Below are 15,451 nucleotides of genomic sequence, written 5' to 3' on the forward strand. Positions count from 1 at the left end.
AAGTGGATGATTTGCGCATTGTTCAGGTTTTTACTTTGGCAACAACTAAGTTCTTCATTTTAACAGCATTTTTTTTTTTTTTAATTAAAAATGAGTCATCAGGACTATTTCAGTTATATACATTTAGTCAACTAAATTACATTAAGATTTTAAATGACTAAACGTGTTACAGATATAGTCGACTAAAATATACAGCATAGTTTATGCATTTTTAAAACATTTAATTACATTGATCAACCTGATATGGGGTGATATTTTAATATTTGTAAATACACAGACTGATTTTACAACAAGTAAAACCGCACAATCACATGAGTTCTGATTGGATTTCCTCCCATGTGATGAAATAGTTTTCGTCACATGGGACGAAAACTATTAAATATATTGATTTTTTTTTTTTTATTAGTTAATGAAAATATCAATATATTTGATATACTGGTAGTTTTCTTTCACATGTATTATTTTTATTAGTCATAGCCTAGTTATTGTCACTTAAAAAAATTTAGTTGACGAAAACCATAAAAGGGAAATTAAATAACTGTTTGTTTTTTCTTGCATGGTAAATAACTGTGTGTGTATGTAAATGTTTTTATAATCTTTGTATTGTGGGTGGGTATATGTTTTGTTGTTTTAACTGTATTTCATAGTGACAAGAGTTGTGAACTAGCATTAGCTACATATCTATAACCATCACATCAGCTGCAAACTCTAATTGTATCTATGTTGAATTGCATTGTGCCTGTCGAATAAATAAATAAATAAATAAATAAAAATATTAATCATTTGGAAGGACATTTTGTGACAGTAGCAGACGATGCATTAACGGAAAATTATATTGGATGTATACTAGCTTGTAAGTAAAGCGAGATTAGGGGCCATCATGAAGTGCCATCGTGGGTGAAAAAGCACATGATTGAGATAGACAAGACAGAGAAACAAGAGGATCCGTGATGGAAAAAAGGGTGGGGGGGGGGGCATCATGGGGTGAAAAGAAGCCAGCAAGTTGGGGATGAAACAGCTCCATTTTATTGACCTAAAGATGATGGAGCTAAAAACAGATCGACAATCAAAATGTTAGGTGAGAGTCAACGCTGTCATGGCTTTCTACTTCGCCCAAGTCAACTGTTTCAGAAGAAGGGTGGGAGCCACGCGGTGTAAGTTACGCAAGATGTCATACGTGGTTATGATGATGCAGAAAAAACGAAAAAACTGCAATGACAAAGACGCCCACCTCCTGATACACAGCTGGAGCTTATCCCGAGTACGGCGCAGCAGCCACTGAGGGGAGGAGCGAGACTAACATTTAGAGGATTTGGAGGTAAAATTAATTCACTTACACTAAATTAATATGTACCCTATGTACCCCAGTCCAAAATGGCGCCTGTGTGCTTGTTGCTAGGCAGAGAGCAGAAAAGTAAAGATGGCGGCAGGCATGTGGCAAACTGGGAAGCAGAGGTCTAATCAGTTATGATTACTGGGGGGAAGGGTGTGGCATGAGGTTCAGTGTTTATGGAATATTAGTGCAGCTTGGTCTGAATACACAATGCCATATAGTTACAGTTTGGAGCATTTTTTTTCCCTTTGTTTGAGCATTCATACACTAATAAATTCTTTTTGCTTTTCAAATTCAAATTCATTTTTTCTTGATATGCTGCATTTTTTTTTTTTAATTATTATTTTCAACAGCAGAGAAAAGGGTGGATCACAGCAGTGCACACAGCTGCAGTTTGAATATGTGAGCATTACTGAAAACACAATATGACCGTGGGTGGCTAATGGAAAAAGTCCGGCTTTTCCATCATTAAAAGTGAAGTTGATCCCAGTTTCCTATAGTGCAACGACATAATTTTAATGGTACACATACAGGCCAATAGTATTTCATTTAGTGATGAGATCAGAACTGATTCAGTGACTTATATTTCCTGCAGAAAGCAACCCCCCTCCTTATAAAAAAAGCACCCCTCTCAAACAAGGTGTTGCCTTAGTAAAACAGCTTCAAGAATCACGAAGACACTCCTCACCAAGACTTTTGATGGAAAATTAAATACATAAATTTAACTACAGCCAAACACGGGAGGGATTTGCAAAACGCATCATCAAATAATATCTCGCTCACTCCCAAAAGGTTTGAGCCCCGGAGCAACAAATGGAGCTCACAAGGAAAAAACTGGCACACATAACTACACAAACAAGTTACTCACAAATTTCAAGCACCGCTATTTTAAGGACCAGAGGAATGTGTCATGCACTTAGACTTTATTTGACTAGAAATGTGGGAGAATTGTGGGAACTTGAGTGTATTTTTAGGCAATGCTGTTGCTCACTCGTTCCTGTACCTGAATTTAGAAAAACCATACAGCTGACATAAGGTAATGTAGTCAACTTTTAGTTTACCACTATGTAAATAAAAAAAATTTTAATCCGGAAAGTTGTCTAAATAATAAAAACTATGAGAGAAAACATATTTTAATGTAAATAACTTAATGATGAACAAGTTCCCTTTTTATTGATCTTTCTTATTCTTACTGTGTGAGAAGGAACTGATAAATATATTTCATGTTTTAATGTGCCACTTTGTCACTGCCAGAGAAGGACGACTACACGTATATGATCATCATAATTGTGACTTTTCTGACACCTTATTGAGCAACTCAGTAAAATGTTGTGTACCACTTTTGCACGCCATCTTCACTACTGTGTTTCAATGCATTGACTAGTTTCTAATATTGAGGTTTTTTTTTTTGGTTTTTTTTTTTTAAACAAGTCAAATATTTTTGGTGATGCGTGTAGGCTAATTTTTGTCAAATAGTGCCAACTGTGAGCTGTTAAGCATCAACAACTCACTGAGTATAACTGTGTTTATACTCAATATCTGCATTAGTAGCATTGAATTCAATCTCTGCAAAGGGAAAGTCAAGCTTCAAACACAAGTCTTCTCAGCTCATTCCTCTAAAATAATGAGGTGCTTGTTGAAATTTACTTTCCAAAAGACCAAAAAAATAAAAAATAAATAAATAAATGTAAAAATCCATGAAAACAAAAACAAATATGTCAGAGGAAGTGTGTAACTTTGGTGGTATGAAGTAAACATTTACCACTCTTGCAGAATGCACACCCAAAATAAAAGAACATTTGATTTGAGCTTTTACAGCTCTGAAACCATATTCAACATTTATCAGCAAAAAAATAAATAAGAATGTCATATCTGCTTTGAATGAGAACTTTCATGATCAGCAGTATAATAATAGACGTTTTTGGCAGTGATTTACAGTAAAGCACAAAAACTTTTGAGATTTAGAAGACGTTGTTAAAGTGGGAAGTACAGAACGAATTTGGAGAAGGAGAGTTGTTAGACCTCATTAACCCAAAATGTGATTTTTTTTAAAAAAAAAAAAAAAAAAAAAAATTCTAAGCGTGCGTCCAGTGTGACTGTACGTGAATAAAGAAATAAAGTGCCAGAATAGTGGGGGGAAAAATAAGAAAACAAATGCAATGCAAATGACTTTTTTTTCTTTTTTGAAAAAACTGATATTAATCAAAGTTTGGTTCAAAAATGTGGACAAACTGTACACCCAAAGACATCAGTGCGCTACAAAAAGACATGTAAAAAATCGTATAGACTTTTCAAAGTTGCTTCTTTAAACAATAATAATAATAATAATAATAATAATAATAATAATAATAATAATAATAATAATAATAATAATAATAATTTTAGATTAAAAACGTTTTTAGAGAATTCTACAATATTAAAACGAAAGGCCCAATTAAAACAGAACAAACCGCACAACCCTGCAGACGTACCATTTGCTATACTTTAATTCAATTTCTCTTTATTTGTATTTTTAAGAAGTTCTGGTGAATGCATTGATTAGACTTAACCACGTATGGTTGATCAAAGGGAATGTAGACACTTTAATAAAATATAGAATACATAATTAATTATACAGTAGCTTATGTGAGCTGTATGCTGATTAAACGTTTTAACAGTAACGAACACTAGTTTTATACTCACAATGATCTTACTTGGCACAAAAACGTGAAATATGCATATAATGTAGATTATGGAAGGGCAAGAATGGGTGATGAAAAAACACAAGGAGCGGAAAGTGAAACTTAATCAATGAACTGGGAGGGTTCATTTTATATATATATATATATATATATATATATATATATATATATATATATATATATATATACGACTCAGCCCTGCAGTGTTTTAATTACAGACAAACTCTGCTTTAGGCCCACAGCACAAGCTTGTTACATTTGCAAATGCAATTAAAAAAAAAAAAAAAAAAAAAAAAATTCTTTAAGAAATGTATTTCATCCTGCCACATATATGTCATGAATAATATCTCTACTCATCCCGACATACAATACATCTAGTTTACATTCAGAAAAAGAACCCTACTGTTACATTCAGCAAGATGTTTACATTCCAGAAAATAAGATCACAACACACGGATTTCCATAAATCCCATGACAATATCATTATTATTTATTTTTTGCGTCTAATTTCTTATATCATTACGCAACGTGGTGAGTAATTATTCCAAATGTAACTGTTCCTATAACCCACCGAGGGAGGAGGGGGGGGTTATAACGACAGGTTTCACAATAACAAATAAAGCTGCAGGATGACCAAAAATGTTGCACAACGTTGACAAAAAGCACAGAGAAGCAACAGGAGCTCAGAGAGACGGGATGTTATGACACTGCTTTGGTGAAGGGAACGTGTCCACGCCGCTGTGGCATGTGTACCATCCATTCACTAGACTTTTTTGAAAGGGAGAAGTGGAGGAGAAAGTCCTTGAGCTCTGCGCGAACGTGTGGCCCGTCTGTGCGCACGGGTACTGGGAGGACTGGGACCTGCAGTAGCTGCCTCTCTGTAGTAAGAATGGGTCCAGGAGGGGCTGTGAGTGGGACCTGTGTGTGGTGGAGTAGTCCAAACTGGTGTCAAACGGGTGATGGAGACGTGACCTTGGGCTCGACTCGTCTCGACTGTGCGGGGAGTGCAGGGGGGTGTCCTGGGTGGGGTGAGGGGGGCTGAGCTGGGCTCTGTCCGGGGCTCGGCTTGGCCTGCCCTCCGCAGTTTGACCTCCACCTCCGTCGGTGCTTTTGTCGACCTGGTCCTTGTTGCTGTTGTTGCAGTGGAGCTTCATGTGCTTGCGCAGGGAACTGGGGTGCGTGTAGCACTTGTCGCAGCCCCTGATTTTGCACGTGTACGGTTTGTCACTGGAGTGCACGTGAGAGTGCTTCTTCCGATCGCTGCTGTTCGCGAACCTCCGGTTGCAGCCTTCGAATTCGCATTTAAACGGTTTTTCACCTGCAAAAGGCGGAAAGGACACGTTAGAGCTCTGGTTCCCAAACTGGGGTACGTTTACCCTAGGGTGGTTTACCATATAATGGTATCCAAAAAAAAAGGCTTTCCAAATTTTGCCTTGATATTTTGAACATCTGTACCATAAATTGGGCCCATATATGTCCCTAAAAGGGAGACACACTTTTTTCCACAATTTTTATTGCTCAACCAAAGAATGTGCAACTTTCATAGATATCAGAAACTTTAAAGATATAAGGGGAAGTATGGTCATTAATAGTCTCTTTATTTATACTAAATGAGTAACAACATTACATCAGTTCAAACACTATTCCTGAAAATGGAAAAAACGTCAACATTGTGAAAAAGTGTGCCATCCCTAAATGTGAAGTGATTGATTCCATTTTTGGTTCAGATGTTTACAAATATGAACAAGGGGGAAAGCGATCTGGCAAAATATGGTGAAAATTAATTTTGTAAACCACTAGTGTACCCCTAGGGCAGAGATGGACATGTTAATGACAGCAGGGACATACAAATGTCAGATCCGAAACCAAGTTACAAACATTCATGTCAGCATTTAGAATAATAACCAATATGAACAATAATAAGAAGGAAAAAGGGTTTGTGAGTTTTTCTGGTCATTTCTTTCTTTTTTTCTTTTTTTGTGAAATCATCTTTGTATTTTTTGAGTCATTTTGTGTATTTTTGTTGTTGTTTTACATATTTTTTCTGTTATTTTTGTGATCTTGTGTGTATTTAGACCCTTTTTTGTGTATTTTTGTTGTTTTTTTTTGTTTGTGTTTTTGTTGTTGTGTTGTCTGCCGTTTTGGGAGTCAATTTATGTATTTTTTTTTGTTGTCATTTGTGTTTTTGGAGTTATTTTATGTATTTTCTTGTGGTTTTATAGAGTTTTTTGTCATTCTGTGTACTTTTGTTCTCGTTTTGTATGCTTTTCTATGTGGTTTTGGAGTCAATTTATGTTTTTGGAGTCTTTTTTGTTTATTTTTTATGTTTTCAATGCCTTTTCAGTTATTTTTCTGTATTTAAGTGGTCGTCCTCTGAGTTTTCAGAGTAAATATTGCATATTTTGTGTAGTTTGATTTTTTGTCATTTTCTGCGTTTACTTTTGGGGGCCGCACAAAATTAGGCCTAGGGCCGCATTTGGCCCCCGGGCCGGCAGTTGCCCATGTTTGCCCGAGGGGTACTTGAACACCTCTCAGGAGGTACACAGAAAGATTTGTTTTTTGTTTTTTTGTTTTTTTTTACATTATAAATGTTTTTTTCAACAGACTTTTTTTTAAACAATAATAATTTGTGGCACAACTCTTTAAAATACACCAAAAGCTGAAGTTCAAATTTCTAAAAGAAATAATTGAACAAAAAAGGCCTAAATTGAAGATTAATGTTGGACGAGACGCAGAAAAGAGTTTAGACGAGCCTTCAGACACAAATAAATAATGGCTAAGGGGTACATGGGGCAAGTATGGGAAACACTAAATGTTCAAAGAGGACACAAACTAATGAGAGTCAATGAGTTTACACCCAAAAAGCTATGGGTGACCCGAACTGAAAAACATAAATAAATAAATAAATAAATGGTTTCCCCTTAAATAAACTTGATTTTAAAGTCATTTTATTTGCTGAATGGCATTTATTCTGCAACAATCTTTTGTGCAACTTCAAACCAGACTTACAACAAGTGTGAGCATTTGTCAAATGATAAGTTGCTCTGCTGAATTAATTTAAATTGCAAGATTACCTGTGAGGATGTTGACATTTTTCTGACTAAAATGCGCTTTTCACATAGTCAGTCAAACTGCTCACAGCTGCGCACAAAATCTGTCCTCCTCACGCATTAAACTGTAACAACTGCTAAATTACTATTTCGCACCCAATTGAACATGCATTTGTTTTGTTTTTCTATATTTCAATTATTTTGTTTGCCTTGCTGCATGCGAGTTCATGAACGACTTGTACAATTAACACACACTACTACGCATGTGCAACGAGATAATAGCTTAACAAATGTCATTAAGTGTCTCTTTTCTGTCTGCCTTCATTAGCAAAACCATTTACGCCAGAAGTAAAAGAGTGTGTCCAATAAATTTATATTTGTCCAGCCTTTTTCTTTTCCTTAGGGCCATTCACTTAAATCTCAATCCTCAAATTAAAAGCCCAATTACACATTTCTAATATAAATCCCAAGATGTGCAAAGTAAGAATGCGCTGTGAATTATTTTTTACAGGTGATCTTCAGCCTTTTTATTTTATTTCGCATTTAAAAAAATAAAAAAAAATTGGCAGGTTGTTTTATTTTAGAATGCATGTAATCGTGTGGTTTAACCCAGGCCTACAAATGTCATGACTGGCAAACCAATTGAGGGGATTAAATACACAGAATGTGCCATATAAATATGACTGATGTCATTCCTCTATAGGCCTATATACTCCCCCATTTTTCATCAACACTGCTTCATCACTGCATGTGATGATGTGCTGTGGGGTCCCTGGGAGGCAGGGAGAGCCGCGTAACGCCTACGTCACAGCGCTCCGGTGTCCCTGCATTTATTTAATAATTTCCCTGAATGAAGTGGGAGAGGCACCCAAAGCACAGGGGCCTGCTGACTTCACTGCAGGTTTACAGCTGTGCTACATCTCCTGCAGGAAGACAACACAACACATGCTCTATGGGAAACAACACACAACAACAAAGGCCAAGAATGAGCAACAAATTCCACTTATTACACATTTATTATAAGCATAACCAGCTAACTAATAACTTTAATTTATTCAAATTACTTCAATTTCCCCCTGGGATAATAAAGTACCTCTGATTCTGATAATAATAATAATAATAATAATAATAATAATAATAATAATAATAATAATAATAATAATAATAATAAACTGTTTCTGAATTTTAAATATTTCATTACATGTATTTATAAACAACATTTAAATATCAAAGCCTAATATTGCTTATTATTATTATTATTATTATTATTATTATTATTATTCTTATTATTCTTTCTATTATTATTATTATTATTGACTAACCTGTATGTGTCCTCTTGTGGATCTTGAGATTCTCTGATCTTGCGAAAACTTTCTCACAGCCGTGGAATGGACAGGGAAAAGGCTTCTCTCCTGTATGGACTCTGACGTGGTTCACCAGCTTGTATTTGGCTTTAAAAGGCTTCCTGTCTCGCGCACAGTTCTCCCAGTGACACACATACTCAGAGTGCTCCGGTCCCCCGACATGCTCCACTGTCACATGGGTGACAAGTTCATACATGGTCCCGAAGGCTCTGGAGCAAGGCATCTTCCCAGCACCAGCAGCCCCCTCGTGGCAGTCATTCCACTTGCAAACCAGCTCCTGCTTCACTGTGTGTTTGGAGCACCTGAGGAACGTGTCTCCTCCTCCTCCACCACCTCGCTGGATGGCCATGTTCAGAGGCTTGTATAAACCCAGTAGCTGTGTGACCAGCTGCTGGCCGTTCCCCTGGGGGCTGATGCTCTGGCCATAAGGGTGGTTCCGGGTCAGAAGTTCCCCAGGTAGACCCAGCTGCATCATCTGGCTGCTGAGCTCTCTGGATGCGTCGGTGGAGGCGTGGGCCTGCTCCTGATAAGTTGAGAAAAACGCATGGCTTCTGTTGTCTCTGCAGCCAGTAAAGTCACGGTACCTTCCAATCCCGCCATGTTGATTAACTCTTGATGCCAGTTGGTCTGTGACGGGTGGCATGCCGGCTCCAGGAAGATTGGCCCCAATGATGAAGCCCCTGGGGCTGTGCGCTAAGCGGTGACAGGGGTATCCAGAGTCTGAAAAAGTGGGGACCGAGTGGTCAACATATGCACTGGCCCTCGTCTCGGGGTAGTCTCGCAAATTGTGCGAGGGGCAGAGTTTTAAGGAAGTGCCAGTGGGGTGCCCCATGATGTGCTCTCCTGCCAAAGGTGGCAGCCCCACGCTGGGTTCACTATTGCTCTCCCCGGGGTTGACGCAGGAGAGAGGGCAGCCACTAAACCTCGAAAGGCTTGTCATCATGATGATGTGTTGGGAAGTTTGGCTGTGAGTTTACGAGATCTTACAAATTCAGCACTTCAGGACACACCTAGAAATTTACTTCCCCATTTTTTTCTCCATGTTGTATATCATCTGCATGTGAAATTCTTGGCCGTGAACTTCGCAGGAGTAGGAACCAGACCCAGGTTCGTTAAAGTTGCAGTGAGTCCCATCCCGTTCACTTTGCCCTCTTGATTTGTGGCAATAACCGTGGTAGTAAAAAAAAAAAATGCTTCGAAACAGGCCATGGTGCAATATAAAAGCACAGCAGGAAAACCTGCTTTTAAAAGGAGAGCTTTGGGATTTTGGTTGGAATGCGTTGTGATTGACAGGAGCTGGGTTTGTTTTAAAGGGACAAGCAGGCGTGCGCTGCACGACTCCGTTTTTTCAAATATCGCAGAGAAAACGCTTTGAAATGTGCCGCGATATATGGCTACTCCCAAATATTGGAGCCTCTTTAACTCAAGACCACAGCTCTAAAATCTGTGCACTGGAGAAATGTAGCCTTGGATTATAGTGTACACTGTGCAATGCAGCTGTCTGCTGCAGGGCAAGGGATTTATTTTTTAAACCAGAAATGCAACGCAAAAATAATACACACAACGTGTGGAGAATAATACTTTGCTGTAAAAAAGAATACATGGAATTACCCTTTGCACGTCAGGCCTATTATTGTCAAGATTTTCAGGGGGAAAAACAGAGACAGTTAAGAGACACTAAATCTGATTTAGGCTATTTTGTTTATCTGTAATGACACAATGCATGTAAATGAGTTGATATTAATGTTTATCAAGTTTTAAATGCATTTTTAAATAAATAAAAACAATTGTAAATGTTCATTGGAGGCAAAAAATAAAATAAAATAAAATAAAATAAAATAAAATAAAATAAAATAAAATAAAATAAAATAAAATAAAATAAAATAAATACATTTTGTTTAGTTGAATAACTTTTTATTGTTTTTTCAGGCTTTAGTGAAACTTTGATAACGCAACAAGTATCCCCCCCACATCACAAGCCAGATTAAATTAAATCCTCATGAGCATTCAACAGTTTTTTTTTAATTATTTATTTATTATCATTATTATTTTCATCACACACATTTCCTGCAGTTTTACTAAATTCCATAACGCATATATAGCAGACGTTAATTTTTCCACTTTAGATCTTGAGCAGTCATTTTTTCCGATGCACAGTTTTTTTTTTTTTCTTTTCTTTTTTTTTTTTTCTCTTCTCTAAACTCAGAGCATTGTTATTCCGAGGAGCAGCACGTCTCTCACAGGCTGACAAGAATGTAAAGTCGGGTACGTAAAATGCAGATAATAAAACGTGACGCGCAGCTGCCGTTGAGTTTTATAGTCTCTAGTGTTCGAAGGAAAGTCAGACCAACTTTGTTTCTTACTCCGGGGGTGCTGTGAGGACAGCGGCTGCATTCTCCTGCATGAATGAATGAATGAATGAATGAATGAATGAATGAATGAATGAATGAATGACTGCTGCTGCACCCGTTTTTTCCCTGACCAACTTTCCCCATGCACTCACTCTTTGATCTGTTTCTTTCAATGATATATAGGCCTACACACACACACACACACACACACACACACACACACACACACACACACACACACACACACACACACACACCGTGCTTTAAACTGCACATTGCAGTTTATTTGTAGCCTACACATGGAAGCTCATAATTGAAAAAAAAAAAAAAAAGTTGCAAATTAGTAAAAATATATAATAAATAAAATTATTGAATTAATTAATTGAGCAATGAATACCTTCATAGAAATGTTAAGTTGATGTCATCAACTATGTCCCAGACAAAAGCAAAGGGGCCCACTTGACATTAAAAGGCTGCAAAATAGCTGACAGCTATAATACAGGCTCAGAGCTGGCCTGATTTAGTCATGATTGCAAAAGACCTTTAACCTGAACCACCTCAGGAATGAATTAGAAGTTGTGGCCATTATGCCAATTATTGTTATTAAATCATATTGAAAACATACCAAATTTTCTTCACTCAAATTGAATTAAACCTTGAATGCACTTCTTACAAATAACATTTCTCCTCTTATCTTTGCTGGTGTACTAAGACTTGCAATATACCAACTGTAATGGTAAAATTTCAAAAAATATTGCATTGTTACTTTCAGACAATTCATATAAAAATAAATATTTAATTGTAATGGGGGGAAAAAAAGTGTCAACCTGGAAATCCAACTGAGTTGAATTCTCCACACAATATATCCCAGTTTCCCACTATATTTAGTAAATCATCAATAATCCATGTCAATAGGGCACAAATGCTTAAAAAGAATGATGTAACCTATAGTTCAGGTTTGTATAGTGGCTGCATGACAAATCCAACAAAATCCAAGTGACAGTTGTCTACAACACATGTCTCCAAACGATCAAAATATCCATGTCAGGGAAAACACTAAACATCCAGAATATCCAAAACACTCCATCAACAGTGAATATGAAGCAAATGAATAGCATGCATGTAGAAATCACACAAAAACCCACCAATAAAAAAATATTTTTTTTCTTTTTTTTCTTTTCTTTTCTGGATAGTTCCCCAAACCAAATATCAAATTCATATGATTTTAAGTGAAATAGTGTTGGTGGGGGGAAGAAAAAAAAATCAAAATACATACTATTTAGAGAAGACCATTGAAAAAATATTGAAAATTGCTAAGGAATTTCTAAACACATTCAGAAATATACAATTATCAGTGTAACACATAAGAAATACTAAAATAATTTGAGATTGAGAGAAGTGCGTTAAACTATATAAACTAGGTCTGGACATACGCCTACACTTGTATTTGTAAAGTGTCTGTGTGTGTGATAAAATAATTGGTGGAGTGTTCTGAGATTTCATAATTGATGAGGGATTGGAGATGCACAGTCGTGCCATGACTTTATGAAATTTAGATGAATTAACAGGTTTGGGATGAGTCCATTTGGAGACAGATGCTCCACTAAATCACAGCAAGAAGTCAATTAGCCCTCTCCATCAGCCATATGAAGGCTGACTCCAGGTGCCCAAGTCACTCAAGGCCCGAATGGTCATAAAAAGAGATACAGCAAAATGACACATTAAAAAAATACTAATAATTATATATATATCAATGCAATATTAACTGCTATAAAGTAAAAGGGTTATATGAATTTCACAGCACCGGTAAAGTATGTTGTACAAAACAAAACCATATTAACATTTCCATTGCAAAATACACAAGCTATTATCATTAGGGGAGGGAACATCATGATTTTTCTTCACCTGAACAACACACACACACCACACACACACACACACTATTCGACATTAGAGACCCATGAAAAACTGAGTATACTATGAATGTTTGCTCTGTGACAACACTGTGCCTCCAAAATAAATAGATGCACTTGTAAGATGAATAAACAGTATCAGACAAACAAATAAGAGGCAAATTAGCAACCTATTAAACCCAAATCATACAAATCTACTGCAGTAATGAGTGCAGTTAAATGGTTTGCCTCGAGAAGCCAACCAAATTAACCCAAATCCCAATTGAAATCTTTTACAGGTTTAAACTCAAACAATAACTGTTTGTCTAATAATATACAAACTTAAAATCTAATTTAAAATTGTATTTATGCAACTATTATACTTCTGTATTTATTTATTTTTTTATTTTTTTTTTTTTTAATGCATTGAACTTTAAAGTTGTCACTTGGTAATAATAATAAATCCAATGATTGTTTTTTTTTTATATGTATAAAAAAAGATACAGATTTTCTTTATATCTCCACATGTCTGTAAAATATAGCCTTAAGCTTAGCAGTGTGGAACAGGTCCCAATTTTTTTTTTTTTAACAAAAATAAAAACATTTACATTCACTGTAAATAAACAAATCACCTAACAATAACACTCACTTTGTGCATAACTAAACTATTGATAAAGCATCTATATAACTACACTAAATGCACATTTGCTTATACGTCTAGTGCGTAATAAAGGAATGAATGTGAGCTGGTTACCATTCAGCCTGCAGGTTATGCTCTTTTCTTTTCCAACAGCATTGGCATACTGTCACCAACGTATGCACACTAAAATATTCACATATTTTGAAAGTACCGCGCATGCGTACTCAGGGGATGGTTAGTTATAACCAATGGGCCTATCCCAGCACTCGGTGAGGTAATCCCAGCAGGGGATACCTAAATGATCAACTCATGCATACGGCAGTGATGCAGAGCGGGCGGTAACACACAGTGTGTCATGGGCGCATTAAAAAAATAAGAAATAAATAGCAAAGCTTTAAAAACCTAGTTGTGGAGGTGGGAAAGAAAAACCATAAAATTGAAAGATTTTTTATGATCTATTATGAAAACCTTATGACTAAAAACAACATGTTTATATATAAATATTTCAAATTGTGTGTGTGTGTTGTGTGTGTGTGTGTGTGTGTGTGTGGTGTGTGTGTGTGTGTGTGTGTGTGTGTGTGTGTGTGTGTGGTGTGTGTGTGTGTGTGTGAAAAGTGCCGCCCCACCTTCATAACATTTATATATTACTTATACCTTTAGGTCCTGCTACAACCAGAGCTTTAACAGTGTATGTATAGAGTTATGGGTCTATTGTAAACACAAATATGAAAATTTAAATGAATAAAACCACATATATTTACGGTAATTTCATTAGACATTTGCATATGTGTGCTTGCTTAATGACATTGTTTTAAAAAACAGCGTAATATAGATAATTTTGGATAAATATTATAGATTATAATTAAATAATAATGAATGAAAATTATTTTTTTTGGGTTTGAATGTGAAACAGAAAATTAACTCTTCAGATAACAGTTGTTGCAGTGTTGCGTGCACCATGTGAATCATCTAAAATAACTTATTTACATGTTTATGGAGGTATAACGGTAAATAGGCGACACGTATATAATGCAGAGCTGCAGTCTGGAGTCCCACTGTTTCAACAGGCCAATAAAATATGGACATAATGCGGAGGAAAGTTAACGGGCTGCTCGTCACTTGCGAAAGTTCAGGAAGGTCGCAATAAATTTCTCTCTCGGTGTGCGTTTGTGCGTGCGTGCGTGCGTGTGCGTGGGTGTGAGTTAGGGAGGGAGAGAGAGAGCGAGAGAGAGAGAGAGAGAGAGAGAAAGAGAGGGAGGAGTATCATCTCTGTGTAAAGTGGTTCACACTTCATTTCAATGTAAGTTTAAGTTAATGCAGAAACAAATGGTGATTAAAACAGATACAGATGCTCATATAACATCACATTTATCTATACTCGTGAGTTAAAAAAATAATCATCAAATTTACACATGAGGTCCAACAATTCACCCGGTATTACAAATCCACATGTACACATAGCTTTCACATGATTTTCTCTATTTCCACAGCAGAAAAAGTATGAGAAACTCACCTTTGTTAATCAACAACTCTTCTTTCTCCGCGAAATGTTCAGGGGGTGAATGCGATGGGATGGATGAGGACAGGGCACAAGGACTGACTTGGTTCTTCTTCTTTTTTTTTCTTTCATTTTTTTTTTTTTTTTTTTTTTTTAGCTTTCTCTCTTTTTGGGGTCCAGATCCCCCTAAAAATAAAGAATGCGAGCTCCTTTCCTGCAGGGACAGACTGAGGGGGGGAAGGATGTGAAAGGCACACAGTTAAAAAGCGCCGCTTGAAGCACTCAGCGCGTCTCTGAACTTGATCACATTTTATGTCTCCTGCAGCGAGTCAGCGGCAGCCTGTGAAACTTTGCTCAATGGCACGGATTTTTTTTTTTTTTTTTTTTTTTTTTTGCTGAGCGAAAAAAGAAAAGAAAAAAATTCTCAGGATATTACAATTACTACCATCTTTCTTTCTGTCTGTCTTTTATTCTTCCGTCTAACCCTATAGATGTTTTTTTGCTGAAAAAGTACCTCCTCCTCTCAAGCGGCGTCAAAAAAGCCACATTTTGGGGCTGCGTCAACTGCATTCAAGTTTTTAGTTAAAAGAAACCAGAAAGAATTAAAAAGTTAAGTGATAGATAGATAGATAGATAGATAGA

At 36.5% G+C, this 15,451-nt stretch overlaps 1 protein-coding gene across 1 annotated transcript; it reads right to left on the reverse strand.

Annotated features, from left to right (window-relative positions):
- Window positions 1-4,471: 4,471 nt before the first annotated feature.
- Window positions 4,472-9,589, reverse strand: zic6 (zic family member 6). The gene is made up of 2 exons (XM_028459810.1): window positions 8,387-9,589; window positions 4,472-5,332 (listed from the first exon to the last, which is right to left on the reverse strand). Exons 1-2 carry the CDS (start codon window positions 9,369-9,371, stop codon window positions 4,698-4,700), a joined length of 1,620 nt encoding a protein of 539 aa, XP_028315611.1. The 5' UTR covers window positions 9,372-9,589; the 3' UTR covers window positions 4,472-4,697.
- Between the last annotated feature and the right edge of the window lie 5,862 nt (window positions 9,590-15,451).

Source organism: Gouania willdenowi, chromosome 10 (genome assembly GCF_900634775.1).
Source record: "Gouania willdenowi chromosome 10, fGouWil2.1, whole genome shotgun sequence".
NCBI lineage: Eukaryota > Metazoa > Chordata > Actinopteri > Blenniiformes > Gobiesocidae > Gouania > Gouania willdenowi.